Source organism: Diaporthe citri (assembly GCF_014595645.1).
Source record: "Diaporthe citri strain NFHF-8-4 chromosome Unknown scaffold_3, whole genome shotgun sequence".
Taxonomy (NCBI): domain Eukaryota; kingdom Fungi; phylum Ascomycota; class Sordariomycetes; order Diaporthales; family Diaporthaceae; genus Diaporthe; species Diaporthe citri.
In genome coordinates, this window is record NW_025064848.1 from 2,539,866 (window position 1) to 2,557,520 (window position 17,655).

At 44.9% G+C, this 17,655-nt stretch overlaps 4 protein-coding genes across 4 annotated transcripts; 2 read left to right on the plus strand and 2 right to left on the minus strand.

Moving 5' to 3' along the window:
• Window positions 1–6,643: 6,643 nt before the first annotated feature.
• INS49_008305 (uncharacterized protein) lies at window positions 6,644–8,972 on the minus strand (the record flags this gene model as incomplete). Its single annotated transcript, XM_043169049.1, has 6 exons — window positions 6,644–6,700; window positions 6,811–6,934; window positions 7,026–7,365; window positions 7,680–7,779; window positions 7,847–8,610; window positions 8,768–8,972. The coding sequence occupies 6 exons, from the start codon at window positions 8,970–8,972 to the stop codon at window positions 6,644–6,646; spliced, it is 1,590 nt and encodes a 529-aa protein (XP_043026729.1).
• Window positions 8,973–9,684: 712 nt separating this feature from the next.
• INS49_008306 (uncharacterized protein) lies at window positions 9,685–10,246 on the plus strand (the record flags this gene model as incomplete). Its single annotated transcript, XM_043169050.1, has 2 exons — window positions 9,685–10,116; window positions 10,160–10,246. The coding sequence occupies 2 exons, from the start codon at window positions 9,685–9,687 to the stop codon at window positions 10,244–10,246; spliced, it is 519 nt and encodes a 172-aa protein (XP_043026730.1).
• A 1,625-nt stretch (window positions 10,247–11,871) lies between these two features.
• Window positions 11,872–15,104, minus strand: INS49_008307 (uncharacterized protein; the record flags this gene model as incomplete). The annotated part of the gene is made up of 6 exons (XM_043169051.1): window positions 11,872–12,830; window positions 12,886–13,110; window positions 13,174–13,408; window positions 13,462–13,680; window positions 13,737–13,937; window positions 13,992–15,104. 6 exons carry the CDS (start codon window positions 15,102–15,104, stop codon window positions 11,872–11,874), a joined length of 2,952 nt encoding a protein of 983 aa, XP_043026731.1.
• A 1,234-nt stretch (window positions 15,105–16,338) lies between these two features.
• INS49_008308 (uncharacterized protein) lies at window positions 16,339–17,077 on the plus strand (the record flags this gene model as incomplete). Its single annotated transcript, XM_043169052.1, has 2 exons — window positions 16,339–16,572; window positions 16,631–17,077. 2 exons carry the CDS (start codon window positions 16,339–16,341, stop codon window positions 17,075–17,077), a joined length of 681 nt encoding a protein of 226 aa, XP_043026732.1.
• Window positions 17,078–17,655: the final 578 nt, after the last annotated feature.

Genomic DNA, 17,655 nt, shown 5'->3' on the forward strand with positions numbered 1-17,655 from the left:
ACTTTGCTTAAAAGATAAAATATAGGATAATTAATTTATTAAATGCATTTCTTGAAATTATTTATTAGCTGCGAGGGCGCTGCTATTTTTTAAAGGGGGTAGATTGTAAGGAAAGAGCATCATATAAACTCCTTATGGGCATTAATAGGTAGTCCTCGGCCCCTCGGCCCTTTGGCATAAACTTAAATAGAATTACAACTATTAAATTCTACACCTCCTTTATGGTGGAATCCTTATATATATAGTCAATTCTAATAATTAACGTAATAATATCTTAATTCTTCTTCCTCTAAAGCTAGCTAATAATAAGGGCTGGTTTTTTAACCCATAAATATTAATACCTAAGGCATTTACCACTATATTACTTATGCATATACGGTGAATTTATAGTTTTATAATAAATTTACCGTCTTTATAATAAATTTACGATAAATTTACTAATTTATAATGAATTTATGGTAACTCTACTATATAACCATCCAGCTATAATATATTTACCATTAATTAAATCTAACATACCCCCTTAGGTAAGTAAGCACTAAAAGTCTGGACTTCTTACCCATTTTCCACTGCTAACTATCGTTAAATAAATGTATCTTCTATTAATATTCCCTTATATAAACTATTCTTAATATCCTGTATATTAAATTATTAAAGAAATCCTTTCCATTTCCTAATTAGCAGCGCCTTTATTAATCCATTTGCGATTATTTATGCTAATGGTATATATTCCACCGTAATTTTCTCATTTTATACTTCTTATCATAACTAGTAATTATAAATATTCATATATTGTAATTTAGTTTTAAGCATAGTAATTTTAAAGTTTACCAGCTTAATGGTTTAGGTGTTATTGCACTTAATTTTAATTATTTTATCATTTAATTTAATAAATAGCTTAATAAGAAGCCGGCTAATAAACAGTATTTCTTTTGCTACTTACGCTAGGGCTAATAGTTTGGCTTCCATGATAAATATTATAACCATATCTTGCTTATTAACTTTTTATTTAATAAGTCCTTTAAATAGTTTCATAGCAAATGCTTATAAGCTCTTTTTATCTAGGGAATTATCAGCGAAAAAAGCATTACTTGCAATAGTAAATCCCTCTAAATTTTAAAAATACAAGGCAAGATGCTTAATATACAAGAGATATAACAGCACTTTATCGGTAGCGTTATGGTATTTTTAACTTAGATTAATTAGGAATTGCGCTAGCCGTAATATAGCAAAAGCAATGTTTAATCATATAAATATAGCGGTGAATAATAGCAAATCAATCTTCTTTTAATATAAGTAAACTTTAGCTTTCAAGGCAGCGGTAGTACTCAATAATAGCTCTTTAAGAGTCATGGAAATCTTATGGAAAATATTTATTTTATTAGCTAATTTAGCAATCTTCTTAATGTATGCAATTTAAGCTAGCTAAATCTAGCGATTTTCACGGTCTTGAATGATTTCTATGCCGAAAAACCACTAAACTAGATTTCCTTTAATAATCTTATACTTCTCTTAAAGTTATTATTTTAGCTTATTTACTTATTTTTAACGATTCTTTTAATATGCAATAATAATATTATCTATATAAAAGAAAATAATAACGCCCTTCTTTATATAGCAGCATAGCTTATATAATATTTACCAATATTCATATTAAGCCAAGGTCTTTATAAACTCTTTTTACCATAGCAATAATAAAATCTAAAGGCTATATAGCGCCTTATTTAATAATAAGATAGTTCCTCTTCGTTAATATCCATATAGCATCCATATAAAAATATCTTAATTAATTAAAGCATAAATAAATGCATTTATAATATTATATTATATAAATTTAAAATCAAATTTCGCCGCCACCGCTATTAATATGCAAAAGGATTGGCCTGCCAAGATTGCAGCATAGGTTTCTTATATTTATCCTTTTATTTACTAATTTCCTTAAATAACTAAATAGGCCTTATATTTTTAAAAAATTCCATATTTATTAAACTTATATATATATACCTATATATAATTTAAGACTTATTTTCCTGCTATATAAGGATTTTATTTCTAAATTTCAATCCATGATCTCATTTTAATATAGCTTTATAAATAATTAGCTTCTACTTATTTAAATAAATATTTAAATGGATAATTCTTTAAATCTTTATGCTATCTTAATGGCTTGGGGAAATTATTCCTATGTAATTTTACCCCTTAATAAAGGCATTTCTTAATTTATGCCTTATTTAATATCTTCTTATTTAATTTAGCTATTAGGGCAGCTTTAATGCTGGTTATAAATGCAAATTGCTATAATATATTTATAATAAATTCACCATTTTAATAAAATCTCTTTATCCAACCGTATTTAAATGGCATAAGCCAAAAGTGCTAATAAAAGAGTTTGCGGCGATATAGGGAGCACTTTAAATTTTATATCCATATAGGCGCCGTTTTCTTAATCCGCCGCAAACCGCCTTTTTTAGGCATCCTTTACATTTCCTTTTAAAACTCCTTCTTTATTAATATTACTTTCGCGATTCATCGTAAACCAACCTTTCTTTAAGGTTTCTTTTAAGGAATTATTTTTAAACAAATCTTTTTCTTTTAGATTTGATATTTTATTATTTTTTAAAAGGGCATATTCTTTTATCTATTTTGTGAAATGCTTAATATTTATAATAAGGAGTTTATCTTTAAAACCTTCCTATTTATTATTAAACACTTTATATTCATTAAAGATTATGTTTTTTATATTAATAATTTTCCTAATAAAGGGAATTTATATTTAATAAATATTTAAGAAATAATAGCTTATAAAATATTTAATTTATGCTCGTGGCTTTAGTTGTTAATATTGTCTTTTCTTTAGTTAAGCATTTAATATCATGGCATATGCTTTATAGCTAAAGATATATAAGTAAGTTTAATTTAGTTTTAAATCTAATTATGGGATACTTATTTATTTAGCAATTGTTTTATGGAATTTAAAGTATAATGTTTGCTAATTTAAGCTGTATATTAGTGTTTGATTATTAAGATATACTGTTATATATTTAATTTCTAACTATAAAAAGTGTGGGAGCTTTAAGCTTATTTGCATTGCTTGCATCTTTTTTTTAATTATACCCCCTAAGCGCTTGGCATTATTATTTTAAGCTTATATATTTAATGCTAAGGGCTTAATTTTAATATATTTTAACTTTAGGAATTCCTTTACTGCTTATTTATAGCTAAAAATTTCTTTATTATACTTAATTATTTTAATCTTTATTTTATGTTAAATTTCCATTATGCTATAAAAAGATTTAATTATATTATATAATATATTGCTATCTTAACTTATAAGGTAGTAATCCTAAATAAATTTAATAACTTTATATATTAGCAAAAATTATAATATATAGCTGTGGATTCCTTCTTTATAATTATAAAAATCTATTACAATTCTCTTACCTATTTATTCGCAAATCTCCCTTAGCGATCAACAGATTTACTGCATAATTTTGGCAAGAGCGCATACTTTGCACTCTATAATAATAGGTCCATAAATTCGCACCCCCTAAGATAAATTTACCAAGTATTCTAAGGCTTTTAGTCCCGAATAACCTAATCATCCATGCTAAATAATGGCTTCGCTTATAAGTAGCCTTTTCTTAATAAACATTATATATTTCTTTCTCCATATATTAAAGAAACTTTAAGTAGTTTTAAATTAATATTTAATAACATATTAACCATAAATATTAATAAATAAATAAAGAATTAACTTATCTCATTATTTTAAAGTAGTTAAATCATGCTCATTATCCCAAAACATCCTCTTCTTCCATAATTACCTTAGTAAGATAAGGGTAGTTAAAATTCATAAACATAGGGCAACATTTTCAAAATATAGAACCAAGGTTCCAACTCACATAAGCATCATTCCATATGCTATAACCAATAGTTATTAATCTCCTAACTATATATAATTATCATAAGTCGCTAGCCATAAATTCACTAATTACTCATTAATATTCATAATTAATATCATATTAATAGGGTTTAATATTACTAAGTGCTTTAAAGAATATTCTTTTATAATATTCATAATAAAAGCTCCCCTAGCCTTTACATTAATAATATAATATTTTAATAATTAATCTTTAATTTCTTATACCAACTCCTCCTTTATAAGTCTTAAAGTTTTAAATTTTAATTTAAATTTTAAGCCTTAAATAGCTTAAACTTAGGCTTAAAGATTAGCATTATTTTCAAGGGCATTATGCACCTTTTCTTCCATTCTTTAGCTCTTTTTAAATTATAAAAGCGCTTTCTCTGGAAATATATAAAAGCAATTAGCAAGGGCATGGTTCTTATTGCAAGCTGCACATATTTCTTTAAGGTTTTATACCTAAAATTAATGGCGTTTATTGCAATATTAACTAAATTTATATAATAAACTGGGTTTAGTTAAGCCTCTTTAATATAAGCTTATTTCCTTAATAATATAAGCATCCTTTTTATTATTATGATTATTTTTCTCATTATAGGTAATTACCTATGCTTTTTTAATGATCTTAGTAGGTTTATATTATATACCCAAAGCTTGTAATTCCTTATAAAGAAGGTTCTTAACTTCTTAAAATTTAAGGTTCCTATTTACTACTTCTTATTCTCTTATTTACTAAAAAGTAGTTATTTATATAAACATTATACCTTATATAGCTTATAATAAATTAGGGATCCATATAATAATCTATCTTGCCTTAGCAATCCCTTATTAAGTAGCTTTAAACATAGTAAATTTTTATTTATTAATTCAAACTAAGGTTTTTTTTAAATTCCTTAATGGTTTTAAAGTATTCTTATATAAAGCTCTTATTTATAGCTAATTATCTATTTATAATAGTTTATACCTTTATTATAAATTTAAATATCACTACCAAAGCAAAATTTTAAGCAAGCAGTAATTTAACTTATAATCCAAGGTAACTATTTAAAGCACTTATTTACGCAGCTTTTAAATAGCGATTTATTCCTTAGTATACTTTAATTCTTTTAATTTATACCCTTAAAGGTTAAAATTATATATTTTAAAATCAATATTAATAAGGTTGGAAAGCAGCCATTAATCTTATCGTTTTTCTTAAATAATTTTAAAATTATTTAATTTAATATTAAATCCGCTAATCGTTTAAGAAATTGTATCTTAAGCGGTTATAATAATTTTAATATACTTTTAAAGGCATATATTGGGTTTTTATAGCTTTAAAAGGAGTTTAAGTTAATTATAAATATAATGTTTAAGTTTATAGATCTTAACTTAAAGATTAAATTTATAATCTTAATTACGCCACTCTTTTAACTTAGTTAAGAAGGTATTTTAAGTTTTATGGTTATTTTTATTAGCCATTTTGTATAGCTTAAGGCAATAAAACTCTTAATTATTAAATTTTATACTTCCTTTATAATGGAATCCTTATATATATAATTAATTTTAATGGTTAATATAATAATGTCTTAATTCTTCTTCCTTTAAAGTTAGCTAATGGCAAGGGTTAGTTTTTTAATCTATGGATATTAATGCCTAAGGCATTTATCATTGTGTTATTCATGCATATATAATAAATTTACGGTTTTATAATGAATTTATTGTCTTTATAATGAATTTACGATGAATTCACTAATTTATAGTAAATTTATAATAACTCCATCGTGTAACCATCCAGCCACGATACATTTACCGTTAATTGGATCTAACAACAACTAGAAACCGAATACAACCCTCTTATTGCAGAACCCCTTGACACTACTTCTCGCTTGGGCCTTGACAGAAGTCTTGTGTGGTGAATTGATTTGAACAAGAGAGGGAGGGCCCCCGGTCAAGAATTGGTCATCAAAATTGTGCTGCTGGACTTTAAGAGTCTGACGGCTCATTCGAATTGGCAGACACAGCCACAGCTGGCCGTTGGCTTTGCTCCCAACGCAGCATAGAAATCTGGTGCTGGGCGGCACGACGCTTGGCATTAGAAAACGCCGACTTACCACTGGGCAGCTCTTCAATTTTTAGTGAGTAGGCCTCAGGACCTGACTACCATTCTGTCACATACAGAAATCGGGCCAAGCACCCTTCACACGTGTTTGCTGTATATGAATGGGTTCAGGCTCAATGGGACTGGGGATCACCGGCAGCTCATGCCGAGGTGAACCGGCAGCAATAAGTCCGTGCCCAAAGGTGAGGTGGTGCCCTGGCATCATGACGTGGTCACGGCCTGACGCGGGCGGGGTCTGAGAGAGAAGTTGCTCAATGTTTTGCCTTCAGTCTTCAGGCACGCAGCATCGGGCAGGTGAGGCTAAAGTCCAGTACCGGAATACGGACGCGAGTCATTCACATCACAGGATCGACAGGGCAAACAACTACAACTACTGTAGGCCGTCCATCAGAAAGCTCAAGGCCATCAATTGTCCACTGCAAGCCAATTCAGGGCATGTTACAAGCTTGTACGAACACGTGCATGGAAAGCCAATTGTTTGGGGACTGCCTAACGAGGCAGGACACTTTTGATTATTGAGACTACCAAAACGCCGATATCATGGTCCATCTTAAACCTCCAAATGCTAAACCAGCAGTGTTCGTGACGTCAATGGGTATCTTTCCAGCCTCGAGAGAGGCTCAGTGAGCAACCATGGGGCCCTTGGAGTCGTTCTTGGGTCCCTGTCGCTCGGGCATCTTGTTTGAGGGGAAATCCGGTCAGCCCATTGCTGTCTGCGGAGGGAAGTGTTGAACACGGCCAAGCGACTGCCGGTCAAGGGAGGGATAGGATAGCGGTGGTGGCTTACCGATGCCTCCTGCACGGAACCCTTCTCCAGGATGGCCTTGATGACATCATCCTCGTTGCTGGTGCCGAACTCGTTCTCGAGCTGGCCCTTGGGCGCGCTGTCGTATGCTCCTTGTGCGCCTTGGCTGTTTGCGGAGAGAAGGAGGCGTTGGTCAGCATGAGCTCCGGTAATGTTGAGAGTGGGGTTCCAGGGCCATCGAGGGGAACTCAACTTACTTGTGCGTCACGAAGATCTTGAATGCAGAGACGAAGTGAGCCAGGGGAACGGACTTGTCCTCCTGCCACTTCTTGTAGGTCTCGAGGTCGTCGACGAAGACGAGGAAGTCGTCGTCCTGACCCTTGAAGTGGACCTTGACCTGAGTAGCGCCGCCCTTCGTCATTGTTGCTGTGGGTTGTTGTGTTGGTGTTGAGAGGAGGGATATGGTCAGATTTGTGATGATTTCAGTTGTCAATTCGTTGTTTTCTGCAGTCGTGGTTGTGATGCTTGGAAGGTGGGCAGAGGGGTAGAGGTCAAGGTGGTTGTTTGGCTCGTTATATGGAGGGGAGCTCGTGGCCACTACGTCATGCCGCGAGCTTGAGATGGCGGGGCGGCGTCAGCTCCAGAGCTTCCACTTCCAAGCTTGGTGGGGCTTCCCGCCATGGAGAGGTGTGGAAGAGTGTAGGTACCTGCATTCCCGCACCCCTACGTCACTTGCTGATGATGCGGGAGACAGGGGTAGCTTCGCATCAATTACTGCACTTTTTTCTCTTCAGGACTTGCTTGCTACCTACACCCAAGCATACCAACCCTCATATTCTAGGATATCAAGTCACTCCAGTCCTGCCACGCAGCAGTGGAACCTGCCGCACAGACTGCTGCAGCAACATCACCTTTGGGGCTGTTGAGCCCGATCTCAAATCCATCGTAACCGCAGCTTGCCGGTGCTCCGTCTTGGCTTTGGTCCTTACCAGGCACCACCTGCCAATACAGCTGCAGATGGGTCAACAATTAGGAGAGGTGCCTTGAAATACGACGGATAAGAAGATAGAGCACTTACCCAAGGCACGCCGGCATTATTGAACACGTCAACCTGTTCATCAAACCCGTCTTCGGAGCTTGCCGCAACACCCCACTCCTCGATCATGACCTTATGGCCAGTGCCAGCAGCCTCTGTCTTCTCCAGGATGGAGGCATCGCCCGTGATGAAATACGCCCAATCAGCCGCCTTGCTCATATATCCATGCACACTCACAATGTCGAACGCCTCGCAGCGCAGCGCCTTGTCTAGGTCGTTGTACTGGTGGTCACAGCAGTACTGGCTCCCGCCGATGCCACCAGTCGCGACCTGAACCCGGGAGTCGTCGCCGATCAGGCCCTCCAGCACGCCGGCCCGCCCGCACAGCCAGTCATCCGGGTCGTTGCCCTCCAGCAGCTGAACCGCATTGATCATAGGCTCGTTCTGCACGTCGAACGCCAGGATGACCTCGTCCAGCTGGCTCCACTTCTTGCCGAAGGTGGGGCTTTCGTGGTTGAGGATGACGGACAGCCGGGCGTCATAGTCAGCAACTCCGGCGGCCGACGTGTAGAAGTTGGTCTGGTTCCCGTATTTCCTGCAGTAGGCGTCGCATCCGTTGGCGCCGTTGATGTGACCTGCGTCGTGCGGCGAGATGATGGCCTTGATCCCGTTGGCGTGCAGCCTGCTCAGTGTGGCATCCAGCTGGTCCAGGACGGTCGTGTCATAGACCCCAACGGTGCTTTCCAGGTCAGGGACCGCAGCCACATCAGGACTGCCTTTGATGCAGCCACTTTGGAGCCCAGTCACTAATGCAAGAAAAGGGGAGGTTGGTCAGCCAGACTGATAGACAAGTGCGTAAGGTGATCCAGTTGGCTGCGAGGAATTAACGTCGTGCGAACGGGCACGCCGCGTTGTCAAGGGGCCGTGTGGGACCACACTAGGAAGTTCGGATGAAGAGCTCACCCCAGAGTCGGAGCACCTTGACTCCCCACCCAGCGAGCGTCTCGATATACGCTGACTGGGTCCCGGCATCCAGCCCGTGTAAGAAATACAGGTTGCTGCCAGCCCAAGAAGACGAGCCATCCCTGTTGAGTTTTGGCTCAAGGTGAGATAGCGATGCAGTAGCAAGGGTTGCCATAAAAACTGCAACGATCCGTTGCGCAAACATAACTGCGGCTCAGTGTAAGAATTGTGATTAGAGGACTTGACGGCTTTCTTCTGTCCACAGATCTGGAGAGAGCAGATTCTTTAGAGGATATCGGTTGCTGGTCTTTCAAAGACATTTCCAATTTTGGTTGGTAATAGCTGAAGATTGTGGCTGTAAGGATGCCGCCATGTGGCTACCGTGTAAGTTCGACCGCCAGTCAAATCCGGGCTTGAATACTCACACCTTTTTGGTGCTGACAGAGAGACAAATGATAGGTCGATACCGGCTTTTACTGGGACACTCTCGTCAAATAATGTAACAAGTATCTATGCACCTTGAAAAGATGGTAGGGGGGGGGGGCGCCCTAGAATGAAACATTCGCTGTGCAACACTCGGTTGCAGATAGGGACGGCGTCGTAAACCAACATGTTGTCAGCACCATTTGTGGTACATGAGTGCAGTCCAGGAAAGCTCACAGCCCAATCTGGGTTTTCCAAAGCCATTGCTGACAGTAGACAATCATGATACATTTATCCCGCACATCTTCCCGACCATAATCCCGAGATCGACCGCAGCATGCAATTTTTAAATGGTGGAAAGTACAAAGAGTATTTCCAAATCTCTCCCAGTCCATGGCGTCAGGACCATCCGAGTCAAGCAATTATTATCTGCCTCCTTCCACTTGAGTAATGCTATCTAGTTGTTGAAGTATCAGCTTCAAACAGCGGAAACGATGATTTCGTCCAAAACCAAGTCGGATGTGCGGACATCGCAATTGGCCACGCTCATCGCGCTCGTCATCCTCTTCACGACTCGTTGCCTCGCGGACGGCGAAACAAAAGTTTACATCAACACAGTCCCCGGTTACAGCCAGCTCGTGCCATGCGCCGAACACCCTCTCAGCACCGTCGTGCGCGGCATGTCCCAGGGATGCGGCGAAAATGCCGACGCCATCACCTCGTACACCTGTTTCTGCACTCTCAGCTCGAGCTACATGAGCTCGGTCATCTCCAAGGGCGTCTCCTCCCAGTGTCGCAATAGCTCGGCGCCGCAGCAGGTGTCGAGCGCTATCGCCGTTTTCGACGCCTATTGTGATTTGGGCGTCGAGTCTGGCCTGACGGTGGAATCCCTGCCGAGTGAGTTGCTTCACTGTGTCCCTTTTTCTGTGTGTCTCGTAGGTCCCAACTAATGCCCGTTCGTCTAGACAGCGCGACGTCGACGGCAACTCCAACCGCAAGCTCAGCAATACCCTCGCAGACGGGAGCCGCGGGGAGCACCGGATCCACCTCTTCTGACACTTCCCGTACAACGGCTATCGCTGCTGGTGTCGCTGTCCCGGTTGGGACTATAGCGCTCGCTGTCGCAGCTTATTTTGTCTACCGAGCGAAGAGGGCCAGGGGACATTCTGCAGGCGGACATCCCGAAGGAGGTGACGAGGCCAACATGCAAAAGGATACCGGTACCCCTGGAGACGCAGTAGCCGTTCACACAGCCCAGGACGCCCGGGGAGGGCCGCATCATGAGGTCTCGTCGGATCAGATTCCACGGCAGGAGATGGAGGTCCCATCGCACCAGTCACCAGTGCATGGGATGGTGGTGTTAGAAAAGGATGGCAGGCCCGTCTTTGCTGAAATGGACGCCTCGGGAAGCGCCTCAAATCGCTAGAACCCAAAGTGATGCAGTTCAAGGAAGTTGTGGCTCGCCTCAAGAATTGACGCAGCACTGTGTAAGTGTCAACCCAATTTCTGGAGTCCCACCAGCAGCATTGGAAGATTTCTAATATTACAACGTTTTGTAAGTGTAATTTGGCGAGTACAATATCAATGGATTCAAAGACACAATGTTGATCTAGCCACCTTGGCAAGGACAAGCCTTAAGTCAGCGTTGATAGTTAGTAGCTACATAGGTACTGGCATACATACAACACAATAAATACATACATGTATGTGAGATGTAAAGTGTACAATCTTTATCAGTTGTGGTGACTTATCTTTCAAGGTTACTTAAATTACCAGGACCTCGCTTAGAGTGCTCGAGGAATGTTGTATAGGAAATCTAACGTATGCTTCAATGATTTCCGTACCTGCATAGTCATGCTGATTTATACAAGTAGCGGGCTTGGCTCTTCCACTCCTACCCAGGTACTTCAACAGAACCGTCCTTGAAATTGGTAGAAACATGGGGAAATGGCATCTCTATCTCTCCAGCTCAATTCCAGCTCTCCTGGATTATGTGTGACGAATCTTGCGTTCGTGCCCAGTCGCTGCCATAAGTCTTTGAGAGGCAGGTATCTTTAGCAAGGGGAACGCCAGGGTACAGTGGTAAGATATATGGACATACATCGACCAGCAGCATTGAGTCATCAACTAGGGAACCCAACTTCGCATACCCTGGCGGCTACACATCAGTCTAGCACTACAACACGGCTTCGTTAAGGACGGCCCCCCCAACATCGGCAGGCCGAACGGCGACATACAGGCCAACGAATAAGCGAAACGGCACAGCAGGACCTCGAGAGCAATGTCATCTGAGCTAGTTTTCAGAAGCAAGACGTGTACTGTGATTTCGGCAACCCTCGCTTTGGGTGAGGTTCCAGCTGGGTTCGATCTCAACTGCCTTTCCGGCTAGCCGGCCGGGACGGTTCTGCTGTCCTGACACAGAGATATGCATATACAAAAAGGAGCGACCAGTCGAGTCGTGGTATTAATACCTTCCCCTTACCATTTACCTTTCCTTTTCCCAGACTCTCCTAGACTCCACCACACAAAAGAAATGGGTATATGCAGTACACGTGTGTGATGCTTAAAGGAGAGCCATAACCAAACCGCCCCCCCCCCCATTCTCAAAGCAAAATGCAAAATTCTCAACACTCCCATAATTATCAACTCTTGGCCGGCCGGCACACTGGACTTCCCCCCGACTATCGGAAGAAGCCTCGGATTCCCTGAGACACAGTACCCCGGCGCAGCATGTCCACCTTGGACCACCTTGCAGACGAAGGCTGCTTCCGCGGAGACGGCGTCGACCCTCTCGAGGACGACGGTGGCTCAGTGTGCTCATACGCTCTTCTCTTCTTGATATTCTTGCCGAAGCCATCACTGTTATCAAATGCCGAACAGACCGATCTCCGCGACAGGATAGACGCCTGACGCTTCAACCCTGGGCTGTTGACGGATTTGGCGCGGAGGGCAGCGGGGGCCGACGGCGTCTTAGCCAGCGCAAGCTCCCTAAGCTGCCACGCACTCGGGCTCTTGGTGATGCGCATTTGACGTCCTGGATTTTTCTTACTCTCGACACTTGTGGCAGTGCCGGGAGGCTCATAGTGGGCACGAACCGTCGAAGGTGTCGCCCTATCTGACTCGTCGTCGATGACAGATAATCGCAGGTTGTTGCTTTCTTCCTCCCCAATCGGCATTCGAATCGCCGGCGGCTCTTCTTTCGTACTAATCGCTGGAGCGACTGCGTCCTCTCCGCCAGACCCATCGTCGCTGTTTCTGGTGATGCTTGCGAAACTGGCCGAGCGCTTGGTAAAACTACTTGTGATGCTCGTCACACTCAGCTTGCGCATCATAGATTGCGCTGAGGTGCGTATGATATGTTCATTGCGAGCACGAGTCGTCATTCCAGGAAATGGGAGGACGTCTCGAGTCCACACGTCCGAGAGCAGGGCCTCCAGCCTGGCTCTGTCTCCTCGAGACGGCGCCAGCACCGGTATGCGACCCTTAGTAGCAAGGAGAGATTGTGTCCGGTTGATGGTTGCGTTGGACGAAGACGTAGCTTCTTTCTCAACGCTCGTGTTTCTTACGACGACATGGCAAAGTGGCGTTTTCGGACCGACCGTGGTCGCTCTATGGATGGATAGTCTGCGCGCAATGGTACCTGCGACCATGTCAGCAATGCTTGCAGTGGAGGAGCTAGAAGGTGGGTATCCTACCTTGTTTCCCGAAAACGGTACTAAGGCTTTTCATATTCAAAAACAGTGAACCATAGAGTTCAGGGTCAGCTAGATCCTGTGGCTCCGACACCGAGCGAACTGCGAGGCGGCACCGCCATTCGTCTTCCTCTTTCGGATTACAAGCAGTCAACATCATCTCATACAACTGACAATCGCACTCGAAGACGATCTTCCACGAGAAAGGGGCAGTATGACACTGCAAGCCTGAGCTTTGTATGAGTAATTTGCGATCATCGGGCTAATGAGAGACATCGCGAGCTGGCTTACCTCGACCATTGTCCACTGGTTCGATCTTGATGTTGCTTGTAGGTATACAAACCTGCAGTGTGTAGATTTGATCGACTCGGCTTGCCGAGGCGAGACAGAGCCAGTTCTTGTACAGCATAGCGACCATGTACTGCCCATGAATTCCGTCCCTTGTCTGCCAACAGGCATGCAACGCACCGCAAAGCTCTATGTGGCCAAAAGAGCGAATGCGGTTTTTGGATGCAGCGTCGAGTTCCTACGCACTGTTAGGGATACGTTGAAGAGAAGTAACCTCCAAGGGGGCCGTACAGAATCTGGGAAGACAAGACGATCCTGCAAAAGCCATGTCTTCTCAAGGACAGCTTTTACACGTGCGTCGTCAGTGGCTCGATTGACCTGGGATGTTGCCTCTCTGAGCCGGATGAGAGCATTCTCGATCTCCATATGAGCGTACGGAGAATCTGCGACGGGCGTGTATTTCAACAGCTCTGAGAACAGGAGAGGATATTTGCAAACTCGTTGCATTGGCTTAGACACGTTAGAGACGGGGCTGGACGAGTCGGTACTCTTGCAGACAAACTCACCTTGACTAGAAGGTCCCCAATGGTCAAGGACTTCTTTGATTTGACTCCATGTTTACTGGCTGGGCCGAGTGAGGATGCCAGTGTCTCCAGCCCCTTCTGATACAACTCCCACTGCGGCATAGCACGGTGGGCAGACGCAATGTCCTTCATCATCATCTCGTATTTCGCGCCGTATTCTTCATATACGAAGAGTCGGTTCATCTGTCATTTTGTCAGAGGAAGCTGTACCACAAAGGAAGTGCAGGCTATTCGAACCTTTTTGGTGAAGACCTGGGCAACATCTGCAACAACGCTGGGCTCGGCGACCATCCCTGGGACAGTCTCTAGCCACGACATGCTTGCGTTGTCTTCGGGTACGACGTCCAAGCTCCGAATTCGATTGTGACCATGGACGCGAGTTTTTGACTGTGGGCGTATGCTCATCTGCGTATACTCTGAATGAGGCACGACTCGATGCAGCTCTCCCAGAAGCTCTTCATGAAGCTCAACGATGTCAGCCAGGTTCCGATTGATCGAGGATCGCAAACCCGAGGGCATGGTGGGCAGAGAGACAAGGATCGTGACGTAGACATTCATGAGGAAGCGCACGTCGCCAATATAACCCTCTTCTGTGCTGATGAGCTCCTCCAAGATCCGGCGTCTCTGTAGCGACCGCTCCACTGTTGCCTTGTCCAGAACCTGTGGCTTGTCCAACCCCGCGCTGTCCTCCGAACATCTGTTACTAGACATCGATGCCCTGCTACTGAGGTCGGTGTGCGTTTTAGATCGGGAGGACCGCATGCTATTCCGTCTTGACCGAGCAAAAATGCTGCCGCTCGCAAGGCTGGCGCTGGCCGTCTTGACGGTCTCGACAAAGCCGAACGACGACCCGGAAGATGACTGGCGGTGATGGCATGAGCCGTTGAGCTTGTCTGGCAGGCCATTCGCAGAAAATGGCCTGGGTGTGTGGTCGTCATCGGTGACCGGAGCCCGCCGGCCAAGCCCACGCCGCCGCAAAGTCCTCATCCACCTGTGAAACGGTGTGGGTGACTGCTCAAAGCCGCAGTGTTTGTAGACGCCTGGTGATGTCAGGTCGTCGGAGATGGGAAGACTGAGGGCGTGGGGCTCATCCAACGTGAACCTAACCAACGCCGGATCTACCGTGTCCCGATCAGCCCAGTCGCCGTTGTCTTCACTAAGGATCGGCTCGATATCTAGTAGACCCAAGTCGTCTTCGGTGTTCGGAGTCGACTCTTCTGTGGTATCCGAGGCAGGGCTCAGGTCGGAGAGGCACTGGCTGGGGACTTCTTCGTCTTCATGGCCCCGGGTGATGCGGACCGAGCCAGAAGGAGAGCTGTCCTTCGGGGGCTCGGACGAGGAGGAAGCCATAATATTTCTCTTCGAGATCAAGAAACTTGGAACCAAAACTTTTGCTCCTCAAGGTCACCCAAGAAAAGAGGAGCTCCAAGACAATTCGCAACAAGGCGTCCAAAAAGGGGGGTATCAAAACATGATGACATGTGTGGAATAATGGAGGTGGGCAAGCAAAACAAGAGAGAAAAATTTCAAGATATCAGCCGCGAGAGAAGGTCAACTTCCCCAGATCTGCAATATGACAAACACAAGAGAGAAATGGAAGGAGAGGATGGGAAAATGGGAAAGAGAAGGAGAGAGAGGCCAAGGAAGGCGTGCAGACAAGAGTAACGCAAACAGCTACTTGTTGTTGTGCAAGGACGCGGCCGATGGACGAGCGTGGCCTGGTCTGATCTGTAAGTGGAAGGCGGGTCCTTCTCTCTCTCTCTCTCTCTCTCTCTCTCTCTCTCTCTTCAGAGACAGCGAGACAAGGGCGTCTGGTTGCCATGCGCACGGGGAAATGATGCTGGTTGTTCTGCCCTCCCGCAAAGGGTGCCTAACTATGTCATGCTGGAGACGGGCAATGAAACGAGACGTTCCCGGCCGCCCTTGACAGAGTGGCTCAGCTCATAGAACCGTTGGCGCTTGCTCGTGTGCGTCGTGTGTGTGTGTCAGACCTGGAGATTGAGAGGCGCGGGAGCTGCGCGGCGACCTGCCCCGTTGACTTAGCTTCTTCATATTAGACATGGTCAATGTGAGATTGGCGATAAGTAGGATGACGTCTGCTTCCAGCATGGTCCTTACTGCCCGGAGGCAGCGTTGGGCGGCGGCGTGCAGAGCATCAGGAGGACATGACGTTGCAGGAGCCGGATTGCCATGGGAAATTGCCATGTAAGTTGAAGTGACTGAAGATCCAAATCTACACCCCTGCTGCCCTACTTTGGCGGAGAATCCCTACCTACTAGGCGAGCTAGGTCTGGCCAGTGCTACTGGGGTGTAGTTCGCCGGCTCCCCGGTCGAAACAAAGTTAGGTTGCCTGGTAACCAGGTGAGCTGCCCCTCCATGGCATTCAGCCTCACAAACCTTAGCTCCCTAGCTGTCTTTGTCGACCTTCTGCTGCACGCAGCACGTCTGACCAGCAACGCGTCATGGCGGTTGACTGATTGTCTGCCTGCCCCACCAGCGCAACCATCATCGCGCCAATCTCCGTCCCCTCTGCCCAGATCAGGCAGAGAGAAATGGTAGCAGCGCATAAACGCCTGGCACACCGATGGGCCTCCCGCTGAGAATGAACAACCTCCACGCACCCACCGTCCCCTCGGGGCCGACCACGGCCAGGGCCGCAAACGGCAACTCGGCGCACCTCTCCTTCGCCGAGCTCCAGCGCGCAAAGGACAACGTCGAGGCCGAGCTCAAGGCCCTGAGCAGCGTGCTCGACTCGCACGGCGTCGACATGCACACGAGCCTCCTGACCCCGGACGGCTTCCCGAGGGCCGACATCGACGTCGCCCAGATCCGCACCGCCCGCGCCCGCATCATCCCACCTGCGCAACGACTACAAGGACCTGATGGCCAAGATCGAGAAGCACATCCACGAGCACTTCGCCAGCCTCGCAGAAGGCGCCGCCGACGCCGACGCCGACGCCACCCCCGCCGCTGCCTCGTCGTCCGCAGACGCCGGCCGGGAGCCCGCCCTGCGGGACTACGTCCCAGAGCAGCTGGGCGACCCGTTCGCGAAGATCAACACGGTGGCCCCGGGGAGCCCCGCCGCCTCGGCCGGGCTGCAGCCGGGTGACCTGATCCGGAATTTTGGCTACGTCGACGCCGCCAACCACGACCAGCTGAAGAAGGTCGCCGAATGCGTCCAGGGCAACGCCGGCCAGAGCGTCCTCGTCAAGATCTCGAGGCCCAGCGCCGCGCCATCGCAAAGAGAACTACAGTTGACGCTGGTGCCGAGGCAGGGCTGGGGCGGCCGGGGACTGCTGGGATGCCACATATTGCCTCTTTGAGAGACAGTGCCGCCTAGCATGCACCATTACGATTGGAACGTACTGGCAGGACCTGGACCCAGGTGTTGGAAAAGAACCAGCCCTGGAAGTGCGGCGGAAAGCCGGTGGAAAGGTGTAACAGTCGTGACTGTCAGTTATTGCGCCATGAGATCTGCGTTGTTCGTTTGAGAACACAATGGCAGCATTGAATCCAGCGAGAATCCAGGCCAGGAAACGAGGGGAGGCTTTAGACGTGTTTGATACCAGAAAAGAAAATGACCGTCTCTCCAATTACTTGTGGAGCACCTGTACGAGAGGCTGGAGTATCATGTTCTTGGCGAGACAGCAAGAAGCTGTGGTTTTGACCAGAGGGTGGTGGCAGCTGCCCGGCACTATCCATGGATGGGCATGGAACGTATCATACCACGTCTGGGCCTGACATCGATTATTATCCCACTGCCGCAGCATCTTGGCGTGAAGGAATCTCATTCCATGCACGACATGTCATCAGCATTTCTGGCACTTCGGGGCCCTGTTGCAATTTGTTTCCAGCCCACAATCAAGGCTTAATTGTGACTTGGCTGAGCCGCTACCGTATT